We start from the raw sequence: 26,640 nt of genomic DNA on the forward strand, positions 1-26,640 counted from the left end.
CCTGTCCGTGTTAGCAACAGTTTCAGGAGCATTTACTCAGACTCCCCTGGGGCTCTGTGGTGATTGGTCTCGGAGGGTATGGGGCAGGGGCTGTCTGGGTTGGGGGTTGGAGGCTGCGGCTCAGCCTCCATTTTGCAGCCGCAGCTGGTAAAAATCAACGGTTATTTCTCTGCTGCCCCCCTTCTCTGCTGTCCCCACTTCTCTGCTTTCTTCCCCGGTGTCTGGGCACTGATGCTGGCTGCGTAGAGCTCTCAGCTCTCCCAGTCAGGGCTGTTCAGAGAACTCGCCGCACCTTTTCCCCGCCCTCTCCTCCTGCAGGGAGCTCTAGTACAAGAGGCAGCTTCTTTGTATCTCCCAGACCACTGCCCGACACTCAGGGTTCTGTCCTGTGGTAGCTCTTATGCAAAGATCCCACACTCAGATGTGCTGCTGTGCACTTTGGGTGTTTCTTTATTGCTGTTGTTCAGTTTTAGATGTTCAGCTTGTTGTTTCAAGGGGAGAGATTTGGGGACGGCTCACTCCACCATGTTTCTTTAGTGTTCTTCTACCCAGCTCTTCTATTAGGATCGTGTTTAGTGCTTATCTTTTCAGCTGAAGACTCTTACTCTGTTAACAGCAGCAGCTCTCTCTTGACAAATGCATCTTGGCTGAGGTGTGCATGGAACAAAGTTGTTGCCTCCAACTCAGAGGCTATCAACACTCGCTGTGAGTTTTGAGTTGTCTCAGGACTCTGATTTGGAGAAAACTAGCAGAGTCATTTCTGCCTCTGAAAATGACCCTACGTTTGGTGAAGGAGATAAATGTGATCCTCATTGTCATGAAAAAAGACCACCTTTTGTATCAGAAACATGAGGGGTGAGCTGAGAATGATAAATGTGCAAAGGTTCCTGTGACACTGTTGCAAGAAGAAGAAGCCGCAGAGCACAATAGGAAACCAGTCCTGAGCCTCCATCTGCATGCGCTGCTGGGGCTGAGACACGAGTCCATGGGGTTTGTGTGCCCCCTGCAGGCCCTGACCTCCCTGGAGGCTCTGAACCCCTGGAATCCCTGACCACTCGGAGACCCTAAACCTCTGCAGGTGTAGAGCCCCTGGAGGCCCCGACCCGTGGAGGCCTTGTGCACCGGAAGCCCTGAGCACCCTGGTGTCCTCAGCAGACTTTGTCTTTAAATCTCCCACTGAGAAACAGAGATTTGCCTGGTCCCTTCCTTTACCCAGCATTCAGTGGTGCGTCCCTCAAGGTATAGGCATATGGAGCCTCCTGTGCAAAGCACGTCCCCTCTTAGTTACTTCTGTCAACTGAGCCCGCCCTCTACCCCTTGACTACAAATTCCGAGCTACCTCTGCTGCTCTCAGAGGTACCCTTCTGTCTCTCTCCTATGGCAGGACCCATTTTGCCAGTGTCATAAATAAGACCTTCCTTTCAAATTTAGCAGTTGTTGGAAGAACGTTGTATCAGTCATAGAGACAGAATAAAGTGATTGGAGGCTTTGGAGTCTCAATCATCTCCTGGCAAGACACAGGTGACGAACATATACCTCTTCCGTCAGTTGGCTCCACAAGAACCAGGAAGGTAGATCCGAGGACAGAGTGACAGGTCAGAGGTTGGGTCTGAGCCACAGCAGCTCATCCCCAGGTCTTGAGACCCAATGGAGTACTCTCAGATGGGCATAGAATCATCTCCGACTGGTGATTTCTAACTTCCATTTTCTCTCTTAGGGAGGAAGGTGTCTGGACTGTGACCATGTGCCTGCCTTGCAGTGTATTTTAGAATGAGGTGATTTGTCTTCTAGGACCACAGGTCTGCAGCTGGAATGCATACATCGAATTCTCACTGATACCTGATTTAGAGGTTATATTGGGAGGTTTTGAGGTGATCCTATTTGATATTAGGCTCGTGTTAATCTTTGAAGAAGTTAGCATTGGGGGATGTTGGGATGTGCTAAATGGAACCGATCTGTGGGATGGATGTGAATATCTGCAGGGCGTTTAACGTCACATCATGCTTGGAGTCTGATGTTACATGGGAAAAGGCACGTTCCAGGACCACTAGACAGCTTGAGGTAAATGGTTTCCTGTTTCATCTGAGAGATTCCTAACGCAGTCACAAGTGTTCACGCCAGAGCGAGGCAGAGGAGATTAGACTCCAGGAGAGGAAGAAAACAATGTGACCAGTGATGTGAGGTGACTTCCTCCAGTCTGTGGGGATGGATAACAGGGCATGAGTCAGGATGCACGGAAAGCGGCTCTTGAACCAGGAAAGACACAGAAGCAGACCGCTGTCTGAGTTTGCTCAGGCTGCAGTAAGAGAATAAAACCTTCTGAGTAATTTAGTGTCACCCATCATTCACTTCCCATGTTTCAGTAGGTGGGACTCCTGGATCCAAGTGCTAGCATGTTCACCATTGGGGAGAACCCTCATCCTGGGTCATATCTGGTTGTTCTGGCTGTGTCCTCAGGTGGAGGAAGAGACACGCATGGTCATTGGGGCCTCATTTAGTTAGGTGCTAATCCACTTCATGAGAACACTGGCCTTGTCTTCCAGCACCACCCAGAGACCCCACCCCCAACATGGTTCTCTGTGGGGTTAGGATATCAATATGTAATGTTGGGGAGCACTCATGTTCAGACTACACCTGTCCCTCAACACTCTGGGCACATGTGGTCCTGCCAACACCTTGAGTCTGTCCAGGGAGACTGACTTCCTGCTCTCAACTCCAGACTGTGAGGAGTCAATGTGTGTAGACTGTACACCGAGTGTGTGGTACTGTGATTCAGCAGGGACAGGGAAGTCATACATTCTGGATGTGGGTCTCACTTCATCAAGTGTCTCCCCACACTGCTCCCCATGTGTGAGGACACCAGTCCTGCCCCAGGGACAGGGACAATGCAGGGCTGTGGTAGGAGGGGAGGACCCTCTTCAGGAGCTCAGTTCAACAGGAGAAAACTGAGGGGGACTGTGCGAGAACCTGACTCACCCGTCACCATGACTTTGCTACCAGGAGTCAGGATCGTCCTCCCAGAAGGTCATGTGCCTGGTGCTGGACCTCAGACTGGGCAGTAGGAGTTCACCCTTCAGTCTTTATACTTATCTATATTGAAACATAATTCCCTGTTCAGACACAGGGGAAAGTGGGAGGAAAGGCTGGGGGATCTGCAGTCCAAACCCTGAATCTGACACCAACACGTAATCCCAGACGATGCCTGAACGAACTCCCCTCATCCAGAGACCAGGGAGGTGCATATGTGCCCTCTACAGAAGCAAAGACAAATGGCAGGGACCTGTCAGGAAACGCTGACCCTGCATCTTCCTGCAGGACACCTGGACTAGTGACACCTTTCCCTGAATGCCGGGTGTGCTTGCTAGAGTGTCACTTATAGTGTCAGGTGTCTGTCTCTGTGTGAGGAAGTCAGCGGACACTGTCCCCTCCCTCCTGAGCCCCACACAGCTGCCCTCTCCCTCAGGGTTTCTGTCACTCGCAGGATGTGGGTCGTCACTCTGCGTCTTTCGCACAGTAATATGTGGCCATGTCTTTAGGTCTCAGACTGCTCAGCTCCATGTAGGCTGTGCTGGAGGACTTGTCTGCGGTGATGGTGACTCTGCCCTTGAACTTCTGTGTGTAGCCTGTGCTACCACTGTTAGGGTTAATGTCTCCCATCCACTCAAGCCCTTGACCTGGAGCGTGTCGCACCCAGTTCATATAGTAGTCGGTGAAGGTGAATCCGGAAGCCTTGCAGGAGACCTTCACGGAGGCCCCAGGCTTCCTCACCTTGGCTCCAGACTGCATCAGCTGGACCTGGGCGTGGACACCTGTGGAGAGGAGACAGCAGTGGGTGCAGAGCCCCGACTGGCCCTGGTGCCCTCGTCAGCCCAGGGCTGGGGATTCCCTTACTTGTCGCCACTGCCACCAGGAGGAGGACGCTCCAGCTCCAGTCCATGCTGAGGGTGGTGCTGTCAGGGCCTCTGTGGAGGAAGGTGTGCTGGTGGGTGCTGTGAGGACACAGACAGGTCCCTATTTAACCTAGCGCACCTCAGCCCATTTGCATATTCTTGCGGCAGAGTATTCATAGCTGAAATCTTGTCTCCACCTGAGAGAATTTGATGACACGGAAACCGTGGGCAATGTGCACTTGAAGTCCCAGGTACAAATGCTTGTTGTGCATATGTGTCCCTGTCAGGTGCCTGATCTCTGTGCAGACAGAACTTTTTTTCTCGGAGAAACAAGTCCGACAGGACGTCTCCTCACTGCGCTTCCTCCTTGAATGACATGGGGACAGTGGATGCAGCTGGGCCCTGATGTCACACCTCGTATTCCTGCGTCAGGATGTCTCTGAAATGCCACACCTGGTAAAACACACCCTGCCTCCAGCTCCACAAATTCAGATGTATAGAAGCTTCAGACCTGCCTGTAATTGTGTGGTTCTCATTGCCTTCTTGAGATTGGGAAATGGTCTGGACAGAATAGAACATCTATCTTCGCTTCTGCAGTCTCTGTCTAATTGGAAATTTAGATGATCTGTGGAAAGAGGAAGCCCCAGGTCCGCAGAGAAATCCCCTCCCCCACTCCCTCTGCACCTACTCTGGGTGCACAACACCTGCAGGGGGAGTCCCGAGTGCCCCCTGCAGCCCAGCCCCCCATGCTGCAAAGGAGGGTCCTGTCTGGGCTCAGAGGGTATGACCTCACAGTGTTTCTAGGACAGTGTTAAATGTCTGTGCCCTGACTTCAGGATGGTCCCTCAGGGACACCATATGCTTTTGGCATCACCTCTTGATATAGTGAATTGGCCTCGCTCATCCCCAATTACTCTGCAAGGACTTTATGTGACCCCCAGGGATCCCTTTACCTGGAGTTGACAGATGTATGACACAGGGACACACTCCCCTGAGTCCACAATCTCTTGGGGACTTGCTGGACCAGCTATGTTCTTTAGGGTTTTCCAATGAAGGACACTTCTGACAAACCCTGTAGATACACACCATGTGGCTCAATGCTCACGCTACTTCCACTATTCAGTGAATTAGATGCACACACCAGATGTGTGCTCAGAGGCGACCTTTGACCTGTTATTAGATGTAGGGATCTAATCTCACGATGTGTAACTAGCACCTGGACAGACATCACTAGACAGGAAATCACTGAAGAAAGTCAAGTCTCTCCCAGGAAGCTGCAATATGGAGAGCACAACAGGCAAGGGACCTGTTGGACCTCAGGTGAGGTCCCATTTTGAAAGGGCATGGGTCTCCTTGGCTGGACTCAAAAGGAGCACGTGCCACCTCACACCAGTTCCAGGAACTGTCACTCCTGAAACAGAAGCCAACCCCTGAGAGTGCTCTGTCCCAGGGGGAGCTGCAGAGCAGGCAGGAGGAGACGCAGAATTTCTGGCTTCCAGGATGCGCTGGGACACGAGGTCCATGATCACGTCTGTGAGGTACTGGTCTCTGCGTGAGGACGTCTCATACACTCTGCTCTCAGGAACCTGTGCCTGTGCCGACATAACCAGGAACGTGATGAACATCCTTCTGGTCAGCGAACCTGCTCACAGGTAGTTAAACCTGGGAGCTTGCTATGTGTGAAATCTATGTCTCACCATTCATTTCTTGAAGCCCTAACACACGATGTACTGTATGGGAGAAGAATTCTTAGGAAGTTTTAGAGTTAAATGAGGTTAAATTTAAATTTTTGTCTGCATAAGAAAATGAAGAAAGAGCGATATTGCTCATTTTCTCCAGCACATGAGATTGCAGTGAGAAGTCGGCTGTCTCCCCACAGGAAAGCTTTCTCTCCAGGAATCGATGTCTCTGCACAGTGACCTCGACTTCCTGTCTGCACAATGCGAGACAATAAATTTCTGTCATTTCAGCCGCCCAGTCGTTGGTTGTTGTGATAGCACCTTGAGCACATGAGACAGACTATGTTTCTGAGACGTGGGTGATGCAGGAACAAGCACTGAAGGAGGTGCACATGGACATGGAAGCAGATGATGAATAGGAGGTGGGAGACTTTTAAGTGCCTTGCAGAAAATTCCAAGCTTGCTGAGAGGGGTGTTAGAGGTGATTGTGTGGAGAGCTCAGAGAGAGGACGGGAGAGCCGTGGAGGAAGCTCCCACACTCTGGGAGAACACGCACACAGTCATGGGGACAACGGTGGTTGGAGTGTGGACGTTGGGAGCCGTTCTGACAAGGTGTCCATGGAAATGAGAACAGGTCACAGGTTCTGGAGGACATGTGACCTTGTCACAAAGTGTCAAAGCGAGTAGGGGGCCAGGTTTTAGGGTGAAGCTGAAGGTAGAGCTGTGAACAGTGAAAGTGTGTTTTTAACTGCAGGGATTACTAAGCTAAGGGAAGGAGTGTTTGGTTTATGCTGCTACTTCTAATAAAATGTGATAGGACAATGATTGAGCAAAGACCGCTGTATGAATCAAATGCAAATCAGAATTTGGAGTTGTGACAAATGGCCAGTCTATCCATAAGCCTAAATTGTAGAGTATCTTCTGAAGAGGGCAGAAAAGGCGTTGCTAAAAATGATTTTATAAAATAAAATCCCATGATATCACTTATATGTACGATGTAAATCTAAAAGCAACAAATGAATAGGACAAACAAACAGAGAGTCATGGACAAGGACAATGGACTAGTGGTTACCAGAGGGAAGAGGGAAGGGGAAATAAAAAAATAATATGTAAAAAAATAAAATAATATCAATCAACCAATCAATCAATCTGGGTCCTGACCAGCGGGTCTCATCTGCCATCTCAGCGTCATGCAGGAAGGGAGGTGCGATGAGTCCAGCAGAAGCGATGCCTCTTTGAAATGAAGGGGAGAAGAAGGTGGGATGAAGGGAGATGTCAGAATTCACGGATTTCACAAAACAGGATCATAACCCACACTGGCGGTGAAGATGCAGTATTTTTAAGAAGGGGGACAAATGGCCTTGGAGGAGGCTCAGAGAGGATTAGGGATGACTCCTTGATTTCCAGATCTGGGCCATCACCTCAGTGTAACAGGTGACACGCCTCCAATCAAAGCCTTTGGATCGTCCACCACCTGGCAGTGACAGGGGTGTTACTGCCCCCCAGCAGAGTCACAGAGAGACTGTCGTAGAGAGTCCAGATGGTGAGACAACACCTCAGTGTGTCTGTCAGATGTGACCCGCAGAGTGCAGGCATCCAGCCAAAGAGGATGGTTTCCAACCTACCGTCCCATGGGACTTGCCTCGCCAGCGTTTGGGCCAGCTTGGCACCCTTCCCTCCTTCCCTCTCTCCTCTTTAATCATCGTAGAGTGGGGGTTTCCACCCTATGCCAGCCCCTCCATCATATTTTGGAAGCACATAATTCATCAGGTTTTATAGATTCACAGTTGGAGAGAACTTTAGACTCAGTCTGAATCATATGTCAAGACCCACAAATAACTAATGAGATGATACTTTGATGACACTTTGGACCTAAGATTTAGAGTTGGAGCTGTAACTAGTGCTACATTTGGGAAAGTTGGGCTACAGTTAATGTATTTTGCATGAGAGAAAGACATGAATTTGAGGATTCACTGGTGGAATATTATGAACTGAGTTCAGTTATTCAAATTTCATGCCTTGGAGTCTGAATTCTCAGTGATGGTGTTTAAATGGGGCATTGAGGAAACTTGAAAGACTAAGTGAGGTCATAGTGTGGTGGTCCAACCCCACTAGGACTTGAGCTTTGTGTAAAGAAGGAGACATGACAAGTGACCAGCACATCCAACGTGTTCCCGGCCCCTGGCTCACCATGGCCACAATGAAGTGTTTAGCTTGGTGCTCTGTATACGTTGGTCCATCAGGGTATTTTTTTTCATCAGGTTTCTGAGTTCTTAGTGGTGCCCAAGGGTCAGCAGACAGCTGTGTCCCCACCTGACACAGATATGTCCTTCAATGGTTCTCGTGTGACTTTGAATCATAAGTGTGCATGACACGTAGGGTAAGGAGGTCAGCTTTAGACTCCCTGAGTAAACATGCCTGGGGTGTCCACAAATGGAAAGACATGTTTGATTAACGATAGTAGATGAACTAGGAACAGGTGAATGCCATATATGCACATAATCTCTCTTCTGGGACTGGTCTGAGTGGAGGCTGGGAGATTGAGCTGGGCTCCAGCCCCATGGAGCTTACAGTGTAGGACAGACTTAGTGAAATTAGGACATTAGCTGACACCTGATCATGTGGGGTGAATTTCAAAATCCACCCGAGGAAGTGAAGACCTAGAGGGTCATGTGTTGTAGGCAGGACAGAAACGGCATTGGGTAGAGTCCTGGGGGCTGATCCTACCCCTGTGGCCATGTGTCCTGTCTGAAGGGAGGGCTCATGTGGGGACAGCGTGTGCCTGAGGGACAGAGAGCCTGAGCTCAGCACACAGGAGTCTGTACTGTGCTAGGTCTCTCTCTGTGCAGGTATTTTCCAGCCACAGGGAAGAAGACAGCCCTCAGGATGGTCCCTCTGCTGAGACATGAAAACAGACACATAGAAAACTGGTGAAGGAAGGTCCCCAGCCACCAGTGATACGTCGTCTACAGACAGAAAAGGTGCGTTTTCATTTCAGTCTGCAGTAAGAATAGAAGTTAGACCCATGTTGAAAAAGGGTTGTCCCTGTGAGCAGCTGAGAACTTTGAGAGGAAATCGCCGCTCCCAACAGGATGCCCCTTCCCACCTCCCTCTGCACCTGCTACTGGTCTGGTCTGTATGCTATACTTTGTGTGACCTCAGCGCCCTCTGGTGAACAGATTGGCCCCTGAAGCTCCCCCTCCAGTCTCACTGGGAGGTTTGTGTCTGGGCTCACACTGAGGTCTCCTCACTGTGTCTCTCGCACAGTAATACACGGCCGTGTCCTCGCTGGTCACAGAGTTCAGCTGCAGGGAGAACTGGTTTCTGGACGTGTCAGCCGTGATGGAGATGCGACCCTGGAATGCTGGATTGTATCTTGTGCTTCCTGTCCAGTACCCCATCCACTCCAACCCTTTCCCAGGGCGCTGGCGGATCCAGTTCCAGTAGTAACTGCTAGTGACAGAACCGCCAGAGACAGCACAGGTGAGCGAGAGGGTCTGCGAGGGCTTCACCAGACCTGGGCCCGACTCCTGCAGCTGCAGCTGGGACAAGGCACCTGCGGACAAGGAGAATAGAGCTTGTGGTCACATGCTGTCACAGCCATCACAGAGACATCTGTCTGACCTCTGAGACACTCACCTTGGGGGGCTGTCACCAAGCACAGGAGAAGACCCCACAGTCTCATCTTCTTCTCAAACACAGCGCTGCTTCCCCAGAGACCTGAGTCCTGTGTGAGGAGAGAGCTGTGAGCGTCCACAGCCCAGACAGGTTTTACCCTGGGGCTGGAGGAGGAATTTGCATGTGGGCAGCCTGCTCCTCATAAGTGGGGAGGGACCGGGTCAGGCTCCCTGGTGTCTCTGGGGTCCAGCTGGTTCTCTTCCCTTTAATACATACGGTGTCTGAGTGTGGGATGGCAGAGCAACCGATCTCTAAGGTACATTGAAACAAGTCTAAGGAAACCCTGCTTTTCATAGTATGCGAATAAACGCTGGACTATTGAGTAGGTCACCATTTTTAAACTTATAAGTGTTTCTCATAATTATGAAAGTGATTAGCATGATGGTCAGACACATTTTTACTTCAAACCCATTGAATATATTCATGGTCCCCAGCTATTTATAAACATAATTCAAGTAAATCATACTTTTTCAACTTTGTTATAAATTACATCCCAAATAATAGACAGTCTTTTCCAATTCTCTCCTTCATTGAAGCACATGTGAGTTGTCTTTGTCTAAGTAGCTGCCTCTCTCCATAATCAGGCTGGAAGACCCCTGATGCTGGACACTTCATATTGTGCTTTTTCTTATTTATTTTTAAATAATAAAGTCTTTCCATATTCTATATAATCTTTTTTATGACATATATTTCAATTTACTAGTTTATGTGGAGATTTAACTAATTTTTGAAATAATATTTCAAATATCACGTATTTATATTCGCCTACATTTTCCTTAAGGTCCAACCTCTGTGTGTCACATCTGAGAAACCCTTGGCTGATCCAAAGTCACACACATTCTGGTCTATCGATCTGTGTCATTCCCTCCACCAGTGCCATGCAACCTTTATTATTGCAGGAGGGAATCAGGGCAAAACGAGTTTATCACACTCAGAATCCTGGAGACTGGAGACCTGGATGCCACCAGGGGCCACATGGAAGACACCAGGGTGTCAGGAGCCATGTACAGCAGGGAGAGGGGACCTTAGAACCAAGTTTTCCTGGGGTTTCCCGGGTAAAGGATGAGCAGGAATGGTGAAGAGCGTGGGCTTGACTCACGTGAATCATTTCTGTGGGCTCAGAGCTGGACGTGGTTCTCCATTTGCCTGGCAGCTGGGCCTGGGATGACGAAGGCAGAGGAGGATCGTGTCCCGGGATGTGCGGGCAGAGATAGTCGGGTGCCCTGGGGTCTTAGTTTCCATGTGAAAGGCGTCTGCCAGGCTAGGACCTGTGCTGTATCTAAGAACTGGTGAGGTCATGAGGGGAAGTGTCTCCCATCCAGAAATATTTGTCAAGTTGTTAAATATCATAATGTAGAGAAGGCGATAAAATACCTAAACACACTCAATGCAGGGAGCCTTTGCATTCACACCAACTGCAGCACCTTGCCCTATTCTGCCCCCATTTCATGCGGAAAAAATCACTGCATCCTTCATCCTCCACTGTGAACATTGGGGACAGGCCTGGGACACACAGCCGTACCCTCAGGAGCTCCTCATTCGACCCTGAGCACATCATGAGCGAGCACACGCTTCCTCCCTAACTGTGGGTTCATCTCCCACGGTGTTTCAGCTCAGGCTGAAGCTTTCATATTGGGTGTGCGTGTGGGGGGCTGTATCACTGAGTGATGGATGGGGCTTCTATAGACGAGTGGGTCCGGGGTGTGAATTCCTCTTCCATTTACATGATTCATTTCTATTGATAAAGGCGAGAAACCCATAGTTACCTGGGACACAATGTGGGTGCAGTAGAGAGGCTTGTTTCCCTAAGTAGATCTAAACAGCTAAGATGGCCTATAGGATAAAGTGATCCATCCTTGTTCAGCTTGTATTAGGGGTGCTGAGCCACCCCATGAGGCCTGGGAAGAGAAATGCTCTTTAGGGTAAAGAGGAGGCCACGTGTGTGGGGAGCTCATAGTGCTCCATCCTCTATCCGACCAGGAACCAAAGAGAAGTCCAAACACACGGGGTCCCTCACCTGAACCCTCACCACCTGCAGCTACCCTCTTACTAGGAGCTTTCTCGGATGTGGGGGGAATTTACAGCAATGACTGTGATGGCGTCTGAAGGCACAACAGGTGAGCGACTGTGATGCCAGGACATAGTGCAGAATCATTGGAAGAGACCCATGTCAAAAATTATTAACCCTCTTTGCTGTGACTGGTACGTGGGGAGGGCTTGAGAGTGAGGGGCACGGAAGCACAGGAGACACATGACTAAACAGATGTCGTGTAACTAGGACAGTAGATGATAGCGGGTGATGTTGGGGTGTTTCAACATCCACCTGAGTAAATGAGGAAAAGAGGTTAACGTGCTGTAGACAGGACAGGGAACCGGTGAGACAGAGTCCTGAGGGACACGGCCTCCCATGTGGGCCATGTGTCCTGTCTGAAGGGAGGCCCATGTGGGGACAGCGTGTGTCTGTGGGGGGCAGAGCCTGAGCTCAGCACACAGGTTCCTGCACTGTGCTGTGTCTCTGTGTGGAAACAGTTCCCAGTCTCAGGACACAAAGCCCACAGGTGGTCTCTCTGTCATGAAATCAGAAAGGACACATTGAAAGCTGCTGCAGGAAAGGTCCCCAGGCCCTGCTGATACGCCGTCAAGAGACAGGTTATTTCTTCATTTCTTGTGTGTGGGAGAATGTGGAAAATTAGAGCCACAAAGAAGCAGTAATTCTCCTGGGAGGCAGCTGAGAGATTTGAGAGGAAATCGCCGCTCCCAACAGGAAGCCCCTTCCCCAGCTCCCTCTGCACCTGCTGCTGGGCTGGTCTGTGTGTGTTGTGCTGTGTGCCCTGAGCGCCCCCTGGTGTCCTGAGGTCCCCTCCTGTCTCCCTCAGGGAGGTTTGTGACTGGGCTCACACTGAAGTCCCGTCACTGTGTCTCTCGCACAGTAATACACGGCCGTGTCCTCAGGCTTCAGGCTGCTCATTTGCAGATACAGCGTGTTCTTGGCGTTGTCTCTGGAGATGGTGAATCGGCCCTTCACGGAGGCAGCGTAGTATATGTAACTGCTGCCACTACTAATGGATGAGACCCACTCCAGCCCCTTCCCCGGAGCCTGGCGGACCCAGCTCATGCCGTAGTTACTGAAGGTGAATCCGGAGGCCGCACAGGAGAGTCGCAGAGACCCCCCGGGCCGCACCACGTCTCCCCCAGACTCCACCAGCTGCAGCTCACACTGGACACCTGCGAACACAGACACGTCAGGGTCAAGAAACGGTCACACATCCCTGTTCCAAACTCATATCTAGTCATGTACTCAGTGTCCCTTGTTCCCCATCAGTCACCTCGTAAAACAGCGACGAGGAAAACCCAGCTGAGCCCAAACGCCATGGTGCGGCGTGCGTGTTCAGACCTGATCCCGGAATGGGGACTCCTGGGAATCCTGGGGCTGGGCTCCTGTCCCAGAGCTGCAGGCTCAGGGCTGGGCTGGCTTTTATCAGCAGAGGGGCCCTATTTGCATGTGCTCTGACTGTATAAGGAGCTCTGGGGTTGGGGACCCACAGAGAGGGCAGAGACCCAGAGCAGGCCTGGATGTACCTGAGCACATAGTGACAATTAGATTGTTTGGTGAAATATGACTGTTACTGTGACATGTGTTACTTAAACACTTAGCACAATCACCTTATTTCATTTTACTCATGCACGTAAGTCATGTGATGTGATATCATTTACCTGCATCACAGGTGAACAAGGCCAAACAGGACCACAGAGAGCTTGCTGGTGTCGAGAGCACAGGTGTGTAAAAGTGAACTCATGTGTGTGGCCATGCATGTTCTGCACTGCACCTCACTGTTCTCCTGAGCCACCTGCAGGACAGAGGTGACGTGTCCAGTGAGGTGCAGGTCTCCGTCCTGCATGAGCGCGTGTGGGATTTGCTGTCTTTTTGTGCTAACGGAGAATAATGTGAGAACCATGGTCACAGGTGCGTTGCAGGCGTCTGGTCCATCTGAGAGTCACTCATTGTGCCTCTAACTTTCTCTGTCCACTGATAACTGCACTTGGACGGTAGTCGTCTTGCTGTGGTAGAGCTCTGTCAGCCACAGCCACGCCAGGATGACGTGTACAGTTGGAATCGCACACACAGACATGATGTCCATGTTACAGCCTCAGCGTCATAATTGGAAATGCAGCGTGTGGTGTGACGCGGGCTCGCACGGGGCAGTGCTGAGTCTCCTTCCAATGAGTGCGTCTGTGCCGTGTGAGTCTGCGCACCTGCTGAGGGGTGTTGGTGTGTCCCTCGTGTCTGGGCTCTACAAGGAAAGCCAATGCTCGGCCTGTAGAAGGAGAGACCTGAGAAAATGTTATTCTTCTTATGACACGCAGCCACAGTGACAAGCAAGCTGCACTAAGTGCTAAGCAGTAAATTCCCTTCAAAATATCAGCTATGTGACATCATAGATCCTGTACCCCGAGGGCTGGATACTCAGGTGCCTGAGAAAAATATGAGATCATAATTGGTCTGCCCTTGTGATAGGTGTCCAGAGGGCACAGCCCTAGAAAGAAGAAAAGCTCAACGAGCAACTGTTAATTATTCAAAAAGCCAGTGTCTTAAATGTCTGGGAGCACTTCTCTCATTGAGGGCACAGAAGGCCATGTGTGAACCAGGAAGTGAGACCTCAAGATGCTGAGTCTGTGGTTGTCTTTACCATGGATTCTCTCCCCCAGGACTGTGTGAAGTTAATTCCAGCTGTCTCATTAAGCCTCTTCATCTCTGTTACTTTTTATAGCAGCTCACATGGACTATGCAATAGGTATAGAGCAATGGGGATGCTCCCGTAACATATACATCAAAGTGGACGCTTCATTGGAACCGGGCTGAGAAAAGATGCTGGAACGGTGCTGAGATGCGTGTTAGAAGAAGCCTCCATGCTGTGGACGGGCCTTTAGAGGAGGATCTGGGGGGAGCTCAGAGAGGAAGACGGGAGCCGGGGAACAGCCTCAGTCTTCGTGGGGGAAACCTCAGCCGTCCTGAGCAGATGCAGAAATTTGGGTGACGACGACCATCGTGACGGGTGCTCAGATGGTGCCGGAACCTTCTTAGTGGCACCTGGAGGGAGGCGGTTCTTGTTATGGACGGTGGGGAACTTGTGTGACGTGTTTCTCCTGCTGTTCTGTGGAAGGTACAATGAGGAGAAGGGAATCAGACGCTCGGCTGAAGCTCTTTCTATGACAAGGGAGGCAGGTCAGGCTCCGCCCCCTGACTGCTCGTGGTGAAGGACAACAGAGATGACTCTAAACTGTCCGAAAGCCGTACATTTGATCCTTTACATCCTGCACGATAACAAGCACAACCATGTTTCCTGACACAAACTCCAAGCACAGTGCATTGGTCGTAAGGAAGCCGTCACCTCCACGGAGAGGGGGACCCCATAGGACAGGTCCAGCTGCTGCTCCTCTAATCCCATCACCTGGCTAGTGCTGGCAGCACACACCTGTGAGCCTCTCCAGCTGGGACTGGGAACAGAGGGGACACTGGGGAGGGCCATAGCTGAGGGACTTAGACGTCCTCGAAGTGATAATTTGGAGGGACGACGTGCTGGACCCTCCTCCCACTGCAGGACATGGGGACGTCACCCGCCAGCTCTCCCTCTGCCTGCTCTCAGGGTCGGACAGCTTCTGTAACCCCACAAGTGTAGGTGTTTTCCTAAAGACATGCTGTGGGATTTTTAAGCAAAATTAATCCCCCGCAAAAGTTTTTTTTTGCTGGAATCTTAGAGTTCTCTGTATCTAGTATCATGTCATTGGCAAATCATGAGTTTTCTTTCTTTCTTTCCAATTCAAATACATTTTATTTCCCTTTCCTGTCATGTTGCTGTGGCTGAGACTTCCAATACAATAGTGATGAGCAGTGGTGAAAGTGGACATCCTTGTCTTGTTCCTGATCTTAAAGAAAAGGCTTTTGGCCTTTCTCCATTGAGTGTGATGTTAGCTGTTGAGTTGTCACGTATGGTCTTAGTATGTTGAGGTATGTTTCGTCTATTCCCACTATGCTGAGAGGTTTTATCGTAAATGGAGGCTGGATTTTGACAAATGCTTTTTCTGCATCTATTGATATGATCATATGCTTTTTATCTTTTGATTTGCTAATGCGAAGTGTCACATTAATTCATTGGCAGATTGTGTACCAACCTTGCATCCCAGGAATAAGTCCAACGTGATCATGGGGTAAAGGGTTAAAGAAGTACAAATGAGTAGTCGGTAGATGGACGTGGGGGTGGGGAGCACAGCATAGGGAATGCAGTTAGCCTTGATGTAGCAGCTCGGTGGCGAGCCAGAGGAGAGAAATGGCACTTAGGAAGATCGTTTTATAAATGGCATAAATGTCTAACAAATGGGCCGTATACTTGAAAATAATTAAAAACCATTTTTTAAATGTAATCCATCCATAAAACTGCTTTTCGTAAGGCCTTGACCACAACCCCTTCTGTAAATGTCTTTGGTGACATGAACCTGCTCTACTGAAAAACACAGAGTGCTGCAGACAACGGTCAGTTTCTTGTGGAAACACGGCCGGGCTCCACTCTCCATTTCTTCAGTCACCACTAATCCAGGTGTTGCTGTCAAGGCATTGTCCAGGGTTTGTTATACTGTGTCAGCCATGTTCTCTAACTCAGGAATTTATCCTAAATAACCTGATGTGGGCTGAACCAAACACACCCGAATGGCATGGATTCTCGTGATGGACAGCAGCTTCAGGGATTCCAGAGACTTTAGACTGGCCGTCCTTGTGGCTTCCCCAAAATCCTGTGTCCTGCCCAGTGCGTCCCCTCCATTGATGGCACCCAGATCACACAGCACATCTGAGGGTCCCATCTGCAGGTCCTCCCCAAAGCACACGTGCAGGTGGTGACCTCGGGATAGCTGGAGCTACACCAGGTGCGTCCTCCATAGCATCTAACGTTTACCAGACAACTTGTCCACTTGACTATGGATAGTCGTTTGTCTTCCCAATGTGTCCACACGGAGGACGACAGGGCTGTGCAGTGCAGTGAGGAGGGGGAAAGTCCCATCTGCCTCTCCTAATGTGCCTGAAGCTGCCAACCTGAGCTCCAGGTAGAGCTGCTGAGTCGTGAGAGTTAGAGCCCAGACAGCACACTCGCTATTTTTAGGGACCAAACTAAGGGAAATGCAAGGAAAAAAATTCTAAAGGGAAAGAGAGTGGATTAAGTAAAAGAAGGCAGGACCCGTGCTGAGACATGTTGGTACACGTTTGACATCACGAGAGTTAGAGGTGGAATCCAATGGGTTTTAAATCCTGAAAACGGCCTGGTCTCTACCATGGCCTGAGAAGACCCAATAGTATTATGTGTCTGGGACACCACCAGGGTCTCCTGTTTGAGTCTGATTGGAAAGGATTCAGGGGTGTCCCCGGACCGTTCTCAGGGCTCTGAGCCTGGTGAAAACTGCCAGAGTCATTTCGGACTCTGTACGTGACTATTTTGTGCAGGTGAGAAATGTGTCCCTCATTACAAAGAAAAAAACCCAAAACACCACGTGTGCATTCAGAAACGTCAGGGGTGAGCAGAGAAGGATAAATGTACACAGGTTCCCTTGGAAACTGCCACATGGACAGGAAGCCACAGATCACACAGGAAACCAGCCCTGAGTCTCGATCTGTAAGAGATGTTGGTGTGAGACACAAGTCCATGGAGTTTTTGTGCCCCCTGAAGACCCTGACCCCCTGCAGTCCCTGACCCTCTGCAGACCCTGACCCCATTCAGGCCGTGACCACCTGCAGGACCGGAACCCGTAACCCATGACTCCCTGGTGTCCTGAGTACACTTTTCCTTCAAAGCCCCACAGAGAAACAGAGACTCACCTGAACCCTCCCCTTACCCAGCATTCAGTGCTGCGTCCCTCCCGGTACAGACTTATGGACCCACTTGTGCAAACCATGTCCCCTCTCAGTTACTTCTGTCAACTGACCCCACCATCTACCCCAAGGCCACAAGTCCCCAGCTGCCACTGCTGCTCCCAGCGGTGCCCCTGCCTCTCTCCTGTGGCGATACTGCAATTGCAACTGTCTTAACTAAAACCTTCCTTCCAATGTGATAATTGTTGGAGGATATTTTTCAAGTCACAGAGAGAGAATAAAGTGAAAGAAACGTCAAGTCTCAATCATCTCCTGGCAGGACACAGGTGATGAGCAGGATGCTCTTCCATCAGGTGACTCCTCAGTACCCAGGAAGGTGGATCCGAGGGCAGAGGGAAAGGCCAGAGGTTGGGTCTGAGCCACAGCAGCTCATCCCCAGGTCCTAAGACCCAATGGAGTTCTCTCAGATGCACTTAGAATCATCTTCAGCTGGTGATTTCTCTCTAACTTCCATTTCCTCTCTTAGGAAGGGAGGGGTCTGGACTGTGACCATGTGCCTGCCCTGCAGTGCATTTTAGAATGAGGTAACTGGTCTTCTAGGACCACAGCTCTGCAAGTGGAGGAGATTCTGCTCAGGATGCATCCACCCAAATCCTCACTGACAGCTGAGTTAGAGATTACACTTAGGACTTTGACATGATGCTCTTCGGTATTTGGGGCTTCAGGTCATGCTTTAATGAGTCAGCTTTGGGGGATGTTGGGATGTGCTTAGTGGAACTGGCCTGTGGGATGGATGTGAGTATTCGGAGGGCTGTTTCAGTCACTCTGTGTTTGGAAGCTGTGACTGTTCCAGGGGGAATTGGCACGTTGCCATTCCAGGACCATTAGACGTCTTGAGGTAAATGGCTTCCTGTTTTAGCTGAGAGCATCCTAATACAGCCACAAGTGTTCACGCCAGAGCGAGGCAGAGGAGATTAGACTCCAGGAGAGGAAAGATGCAATGTGACCAGTGATGTGAGGTGACTTCCTCCAGGCTGTGGGCATGGAGAACGGGGCATGATTCGGGATGTAAGGAAAGCGGCTCCTGGACCAGGAAGGACACAGAAGCAGACCGCTGTCTGAGTTTGCTCAGGCTGCTATGGAGAAATATGAATCCTGGGAATTATATCAGCAACATCGCTGTATTTACCACGGTTCTAGAGGTGGCAATTTAAGGTCAAGGTGTCAGCATGGTCACCACTAATGAGAGCCCTCATAAGAGTTTGTACCTGGCAATTCTCACTCTGTCCTCACAGGGGGGAAGGGTCACACACGCTCTCTGGGGCTTCATTTAGAAAGGACCTGATCCCCTTCACAAGAACTCTGCACTCATCATTCAGCACCTCCAGAGACCCCACCTCCTAACACTGCCCTCTGTGCTGTTCATAATTCAATATGTAAATTTAATATGTAAATATGGGGAGCAGACGTGTTCAGACTACAGACCCCCCCCCACAAGCACCAAGACATGTGTGGTCCTGCCCACACCTTGATGTCTGTCCAGGGAGACTGACTTCCTGCTCTGACCTCCAGACTGTGAGGACTCAATGTGTGTAGAGTGTACCCCGAGTGTGTGGTACTGTGATTGAGCAGGGACAGGAAAGTCACACAGGCTGGATGTGGGTCCCACGTCATCAAGGGTCTCCCCACACTGCTCCCTGTGTGTGAGGACAGCAGTCCTGCCTCAGGGACAGGGACACTGGGGGCTGTGGTCGGAGGAGGAGCCTCTTCAGGAGCTCAGCCCTGCAGGAGAGAACTGAGGTGGACTGTGCTAGAACCTGGCTTACCCGTCACCGTGAATTTGCTACCAGGAGTCGGGATAGTTCTCCCAGAAGGTTATGGGCCTGGTGCTGGACCTCAGACTGGGCAGTAGGAGTTCACCCTTCAGTCTTTATACTTACCTATATTGAAGCATCATTCCCTTTTCAGAAAGAGGGGATCGTGGGAGGAATGGCCGGGGGATCTGCAGTCCAAACCCTGAATCTGACACCAACACGTAATCCCAGATGATGCCTGAACTAACTCCCCTCATCCAGAGACCAGGGAGGTGCAACTGTGCCCTCTGCAGAAGCAATGACAAATGATAAGGACCTGTCAGGAAATGGTGACCCTGCATCTTCCTGCAGGACACCTGGACTCCTGACACCTTTCCCTGAATGAGAGATGAGCATTTGAGATCTTCTTCTCCATCTCTGGTACCTGACTCTGTGTGAGAACTTCAGGGGAATAGTTGTTCCCTTCCTTCCTCAGCCCCACACAGCTGCCCTCTCCCTCAGGGTTTCTGTCCCTCTCAGGATGTGGGTCGTCACACTGTGTGTCTCTCGCACAGTAATATGTGGCCGTGTCCTCAGGCCTCAGACTGCTCAGCTCCATGTAGGCTGTACTGCTGGACTTGTCTGCGGTGATGGTGACTCGGCCCTTGAATTTCTGTGCGTAGCTTGTACTACCACTGTTAGGGTAAACCCGTCCCATCCACTCAAGCCCTTGACCTGGTGCCTGTCGCACCCAGTCCATAGCATAGCTGGTGAAGGTGTATCCGGAAGCCTTGCAGGAGACCTTCACGGAGGCCCCAGGCTTCCTCACCTCGGCCCCAGACTGCACCAGCTGGACCTGGGCGTGGACACCTGTGGAGAGGAGACAGCAGTGGGTGCAGAGCCCTGACTGGTCCTGGTGCCCTCGTCCGCCCAGGGCTGGGGATCCCCTTACCTGTGGCCACTGCCACCAGGAGGAGGACGCTCCAGCTCCAGTCCATGCTGAGGGTGGTGCTGTCAGGGCCTCTGTGGCGGAAGGTGTGATGGTGGGTGCTGTGAGGACACAGACATGTCCCTACTTAACCTAGTGCTCCTCGGCTCATTTGCATATTCATGAGGCAGAGTATTCATAGCTGTTTTCTTGGCCCTACCTGAGAGAGGGTCAATGACACAGGGATTATGCACAATGGGCATTTGAATGTTCGGTCCCAATTCTTGTTTGGGGACAGGTATCATCTGCCAGGTCACTCATCTCTGTGCACAGTTCTGGCCACTGAGGATCAGTCTCACAGGACGTCTTCGCACTGTCCACCTCCTTCGTGTGACACGAAGATACCAGAATTTGTTCTGGGCTCTCAGTGAGAATTTCTCATTCCAGGGTCAGGTTGTCTCCCAAATGCTACACCTGGTGATTTAGTCAACTGTCCTTGCCACCAGCTCCTCACTACTCAGAGGACTAGGTGGCCTAGATCTGTTCCTCGTGTGTGATTCCTATTGCCTTCTCGAGTTTGGCAAAGGGTCCTGACAGAGTAGGACATTGTTGTTTCTTCAGCATCCCTGTCTGACTGTTAATATAATTTTATGAAAGGAGGAAGCCCCAGACCCTCAGAGTAAGGCCCTACCCACTCCCCCTGCACCTGCTACTGGAGCTGCAGCCGCTGCTTAGTGGGGCCTGAGCGCCCCCTGCACTGAGTCATCACCCTGCAGGAGAGGGCCCCGTGTGGGCTCAGGGGCATTGACCTTGCAGTGCCTGCAGTCCAGGATTAAATGTCTGTGCCTTGACTTCGGGATGTTCCCTCAGGAACACCATATGCATCACCTCTGGAAAGAGCGAATAGGCCTCAGTCACCCCACACTACGCTGAAGGGAGGCCCCAAGCAAAGGCATTGTGAATCCACCAGGAGCCCCTTCCCTGGGGCAGACGGACGCACTGACGCAGGCAGCACTCCCCTGAGTTTGGAAGCTCTCGACGGTTGGGGACTCCTTTGTCCTTTAGTTCCTTCTGGTTCAAGGTGACATCGGAAAATCCCTGCAGATACAGACCATGCTGTTCCATGGACAATCTACTTCTACTAGTCCATGAATTAGATGCACAGAGCAGATGTTCCCGCAGATGTCACCTTTGACCTGTTACTAGATGTAGGGATCTAATCTCACTACGTGTAAGAGACACCTGGATATATATAATTGACACGAAATCACTGAATGTCATAATATATTCGAGTGTCACTCAGGAAGCTGGAATCTGGAGAGTACAACAGATGACGACGTGTTAGACGTCAGGTGAGGTTACATTTTGAAAGGGCATCGGTCCCTCTGGCTGGACTCAAATGGTGCATGTGGCACCTCACCAGGACCAGGTGCTGTCACTCCTGAAACACGAGCCAACTCATGAGAGCGCTCTGTCCCAGGTGGAGCCGAGAGCAGGCGGGAGGAGACGCAGGAGTCCTGGCTTCCAGGATGCACATGGACACGAGGTCCACGATCCCGTCTGAGAGGCACTGGTCTCTGCGTGAGGATGTCTCGTAAGCGCTGCTGTCAGGAACCTGTGCCTGTGCCGACATAACCAGAAAGGTGATGAACATCCTTCTGGTCAGCGAACCTGCTCACAGTTAACACTGGGATCTCGCTATGTGTGAACTGTACGCCCTCCATTCATGTGGTGAACCCTAACACACCATGGACTATATGGGAGAAGGGTTCTTAGGAAGTGTTAGGGATAAATGAGACTGTAGGGTGAGTCCTCATCCACTGGAACTGGTGGCCTTCTGAGAAGAGAGGGCTAAAGAGACAGATCTCTCACTTTCTCCAGCACGTGAGATTGTACTTAGAAGTCAGCTATCTGCATGTGGTAAAGGATTCTCACCAGGTATCGATGTATCTTGACCCCGTAACTGGACTTCCTGACCCAATCTCGTGAGACCATGAATTTCTGTCATTTAAGCTGCCCGGTCATTGGTGTTTGTGATGGCAGCTTGAGCACATGAGACAGAATGTGGTACTGAGAAGTGGTGTGATGTTGGAATAATCACCAAAGAATGTGGAAGCAGGTGATGGGTAGGAGGCGGGAGACTTTAAAGTGCCTGCTAGAAAATTCCAAGCTTGCTGTGAGGGGTGTTACGGGTGGTTGTGCAGAGAGCTCAGAGAGAGGACGGGAGAGCCGTGGAGGAAGCTCTCGCACACTGGGAGAAGCGAACACAGTCACAAGGACAGCGGTCGTTGGGGTGTTGACATTGGGAGCCGTTCTGCTGAGGTGTCCATGGAAATGAGAAACATGGCCCGGGTTTTGCAGGACACGTGACCTTGTCACGAAGTGTCAAAGAGCTTGGCTGGTGGGTTTGGGGGAAGGTAGAGCTGTGAGCAGTGAAAGTGTGTATTTAGCTACGGGGATTTCTAAGCAAAGGGCAGAGTGATTGGTTCTTCCTGTTGCATCTAGTAAAATATGTGTGAAGGCTGATGGATCGGACATGGCAGTGGACATCTAGTGCTAATCAGAACTCGGGGACTTGAAAGGTGCCAGCCCATCCATGCAGCCGGAAGTGTGACGTTTCTTATGAAGCAGGAAGGAAAGATGTTGAAAAACAATTTGATAGAAAAATTCATGGGCATGACCAGCAGGTTTCATCAGCCATCTCTGCTCCAGCCAGGATTAGAACTGTGGTTATTCCAGCACAAACACTGTCATTCTGAAGTAAATGGGATGCACTCGTGTGGCAGAATGAAGGAAGGTGGTCAGGCCTCTTGGATTCTACAGAGAAGGATCATAAGCCACTTTGGCTGTGAGGACACAGTCTGCTTAAGAAAAGGGAAGAACGGCCTTGGAGGAGACTCGAGACCATCAGGGAGGACTCCTTGCTTTCAGAGTCTTCAGCCACCGCCTTAGATTTAACAGGTGACATGACCTCCAAGCCAAGCTCAGGTGTTACTGCCACCTAGCGGAGCATGCAGGTGTGACCACCGCCCAGCAGAGCTGCAGCGAGACTTCTCTTTGGGGCACAGAGCGTGAGTCAGCACCTCAGTGGGTCTGCAAGGTGGGACCACCATCCGGAGGGTACAGAGTGGGGGCATCCAGCCAGAGCGGACCATCTCCAACCTTAAGGCCTGGCGGGATTGCCTTGCTGGGGTGTGGACCAGCGTTCGCCCCCTAATCTCTCTTTCCTCTTTATCCCTTTTGGGATGGGAATGTCTACCCTCTGGCTGCCCCATCGTCACATTTTGAAGGCCATACTTTGAGAGGACATTTGCTTCAGGATGAATCATACTTCAAGATCCACCAGGATCTGATGAGATGATGTTTAGATGAGAATTTGCACATTAGACTCTAAGTTGATGCTGTAACGAGTAAGACATTTGGGGATGTTGGATTAGAGTTCATTTTACATGAGGGAGAGTCGTGGATTTTGCAGTCCACAGGTGTAATTTTATGGACGGAATTGTGCCCCTCAAACTTCGCATGTTGGAGATTGAATTCTTAATGATAGTATTTAAAATTGGGCTTTCAGGAGGCAGGAACGGCTAAGTGAGGGCATGGTGTGGTGGTCCCACCCCCCTAGGACAGGAGAGTTGGGAAAAGAAGAAACATGAGAACTGACCAGCACATCCAACAAGTTCCCTGACCCTGTCTCACCACAGACACCGATGAGGTGTCCAACGCAGTGCTCTGTACAGGTCCGTCCATCACGATGTCCTCGCTCATAAGGTTTCTGAGTTCTTAGTGGTGTCCAATGGTCAGCAGCCAGCTGTACCCCCACCGGACACAGACCTATCCTTTAATAGTGCCTGTGTGACCTTGAATCATAAGTGTGCATGACACGTAGGGTAAGCAAGTCACCTTTAGACTCCCTGAGTATAAGCTGCCTGGGGGTCAACAAATGGACAGAACTGTTAGACTAACGATAGCAGATGAACTAGGGACAGGTGAAGGCCATATATACACATAATCCCTCTTCTGTGACAGGTCTGGGTGGAGTCTGTGAGATTGAGCTAGGATCCAGCTTCATGGAGCTCAGACTTAGGGAAATTAGGACAGTAGATGAACCTGGTCATGTTGGGAGGTTTTCAAAATCCACATGAGTAAGTGAAGAACTGGAGGGTATTGCATTGTACGCAAGACAGAAATGGCATTGGATAGAGTCCTGGGGGGCTGATTCTACCCCTGTGGCCACGTGTCCTGTCTGAAGGGAGACTCATGTGGGGACAGCGTGAGTCTGTGGGGGGCAGAGCCTGAGCTCAGCACACAGGTCATTGCACTGTGCTGTGTCTCATTCTGTGTGGAAACAGTTCCCAGCCTCAGGGACATAAAGCCCTTAGGTGGTCTCTCTGTCAAGAAATCAGAAAGGACACATTGAAAGCTGCTGCAGGAAAGGTCCCCAGGCACTGCTGATACGCCGTCTACAGACAGGTTACTTCATCATTTCTCATCTGTGTGAGAATGTGGAAAATTAGAGCCACAAAGAAGCAGTAATTCTCCTGGGAGGCAGCTGAGAGATTTGAGAGGAAATCGCTGCTCCCAACAGGAAGCCCCTTCCCCAGCTCCCTGTGCACCTGCTGCTGGTCTGGTCTGTGTGTGCTGTGCTGTGTGTACCCTGAGCGCCCCCTGGTGTCCTGAGCTCCCCTCCTGTCTCCCTGAGGGAGGTTTGTGACTGGGCTCACACTGAAGTCCCCTCACTGTGTCTGTCGTACAGTAATACATGGCCGTGTCCTCAGGCTTCAGGCTGCTCATTTGCAGATACAACGTGTTCTTGGCGTTGTCTCTGGAGATGGTGAATCGGCCCTTCACGGAGTCAGCGTAGTTTGTGCTGCTGCCACTACTACTAATGTATGAGACCCACTCCAGCCCCTTCCCCGGAGCCTGGCGGACCCAGTTCATGCTGTAGTCTCTGAAGGTGAATCCGGAGGCCACACAGGTGAGTCGCAGAGACCCCCCGGGCTGCACCACATCTCCCCCAGACTCCACCAGCTGCACCTCACACTGGACACCTGTGAACACAGACACGTCAGGGTCAGGAAAATGTCACACATCCCTTTTCCTCACTCACAGCCACTCACGTACTCAGTGTCCCTTGTTCCCCATCAGTCACCTCGTAAAACAGCGACGAGGAAAACCCAGCTGAGCCCAAACGCCATGGTGCGTCGTGCGTGTTCAGACCTGATCCCGGAATGGGGACACCTGGGAATCGCGGGGCTGGGCTCCTGTCCCAGAGCTGCAGGCTCGGGGCTGCATTGGCTTTTATCAGCAGAGGGGCCCTATTTGCATGTGCTCTGACTGTATAAGGAGCTCTGGGGTTGGGGACCCACAGAGAGGGCAGAGACCCAGAGCAGGCGTTTGTGTGTTCAGGCACGTGGTGGCAATGAGATTATTTGGTGAAATATGACTGTTACTGTGACATGTGTTACTTAAACACTTAGCACCATCATCTTATTTCATTTTACTCATGCATGTAAGTCACGGGATGTGATATCATTTACCCGCAATACAGGTGAACAAGGCCAAACAGGACCACAGAGAGCCTGCTGGTGTCGACAGCTCACATGTGTAAGAGTGAACTCATGTGTCTGGCCCTGCACAATCCACACTGCACCCCACTGCTCCCCTGGGCCACCTCCAGGACAGTGGGGACCTGCCCAGTGAGGTGCAGGTCTCCATCCTGCATGAGCGCGTGTGGGATTTGCTGCCTTCTGGAGAGCACGTACGAGAACCAGGAGGTGACTGTCCCATGTGAGTGTCACTCTCGGTGCCTCTAACTTTCTTTGTCCACTGATAACTGCACTTGTCGGTACTCGTCTTGCTGTGGTAGAACTGTCAGGCACAGCCACGCCAGGATGACGAGTACACTTGGAATTGCACACACACACATGATGTCCATGTTACATCCTCAGCATCATAATTGGAAATGCAGCGTATGGTGTGACCCGGGCTCGCACCAGTCAGTGCTGAGTCTGCATCCAATGCATGCGTCCACCTCCATGTGAATCCGTGCACCTGCTGATGGGTGTTGGAGTGTCGCCAGTTCCTGCGCTCTACAAGGAAAGCGAATTCTCAGCTTGTAGATGTAGAGACCTGAGAAAATGTTCTTATTCTTATGACACACAGCCACAGTGACGAGCAAGCTGCGCTAAGTGCAAATCAATCAATTCCCTTGAACATTCGGATATGGGAAAATTCACAGAAATTGCACCCCGAGGTCTGGGAACTGAGGTTCCTACAGAAAAATAAGAGACCAAACTCAGCCTACCCATGTGATAGGTCTACGGAGGGCATAGCTCTAGAAAGAACAAAAATTTAACTAAAAACAATTAATCTTTTGAAAAGCCAGTGTCTTCAAATTTAGGGAGACCATCCCCCATTGAGGGCACAGAAGGCCGTGTGTGAACCAGGAAGTGAGACCTCAAGATGCCGAGTCTGTGGTTGTCTTTATCATGGATTCGTCTCCCCCAAGATGTGTGAAGTAAATTCCAGATGTCTCTCTCAGCTGCATCATCTCTGTTGCTTTTTTTAGGAGCTCACATGGACTACGAAATCAGTACAGAGAGATGGGGGTGCGGCCGTAACAGATACGTAAAACTGGACGCTGCATTGGAACCGGGCAGGGCAAAGATGCTGGAAGGGTGTTGAGATCAGTGTTAGACGAAGCCTCCATGCTGTGGACGGGTCTTTAGAGGAGGATCTGGGGGGAGCTCAGAGAGGAAGACGGGAGCCGGGGAGCAGCCTCAGTCTTCGTGGAGGAAACCTCAGCCGTCCTGAGCAG

General features: G+C 50.8%; 3 gene segments (V, D, J or C); all 3 read right to left on the minus strand.

The window, feature by feature from the left end:
* Nucleotides 1–120: 120 nt before the first annotated feature.
* Nucleotides 121–12,682, minus strand: LOC120599727 (immunoglobulin heavy variable 3-21-like; the record flags this gene model as incomplete). The annotated part of the segment is given in 3 exon segments: nt 121–125; nt 12,162–12,472; nt 12,574–12,682. Coding segments are annotated over 3 exon segments (362 nt in total), but the record flags the coding sequence as incomplete, so codon positions are not given.
* A 284-nt stretch (nt 12,683–12,966) lies between these two features.
* On the minus strand, nt 12,967–19,937 carry LOC120599734 (immunoglobulin heavy variable 1-69-like). The segment is given in 4 exon segments: nt 12,967–13,095; nt 14,638–14,743; nt 19,453–19,765; nt 19,848–19,937. Coding segments are annotated over 4 exon segments (594 nt in total).
* Nucleotides 19,938–21,258: 1,321 nt separating this feature from the next.
* Nucleotides 21,259–25,117, minus strand: LOC120599722 (immunoglobulin heavy variable 3-11-like). The segment is given in 3 exon segments: nt 21,259–21,444; nt 24,561–24,871; nt 24,973–25,117. Coding segments are annotated over 3 exon segments (543 nt in total).
* Nucleotides 25,118–26,640: the final 1,523 nt, after the last annotated feature.

Source organism: Pteropus medius, unplaced genomic scaffold (assembly GCF_902729225.1).
Source record: "Pteropus medius unplaced genomic scaffold, Ma_sr-lr_union100, whole genome shotgun sequence".
Classification (NCBI taxonomy): Eukaryota; Metazoa; Chordata; class Mammalia; order Chiroptera; family Pteropodidae; genus Pteropus; species Pteropus medius.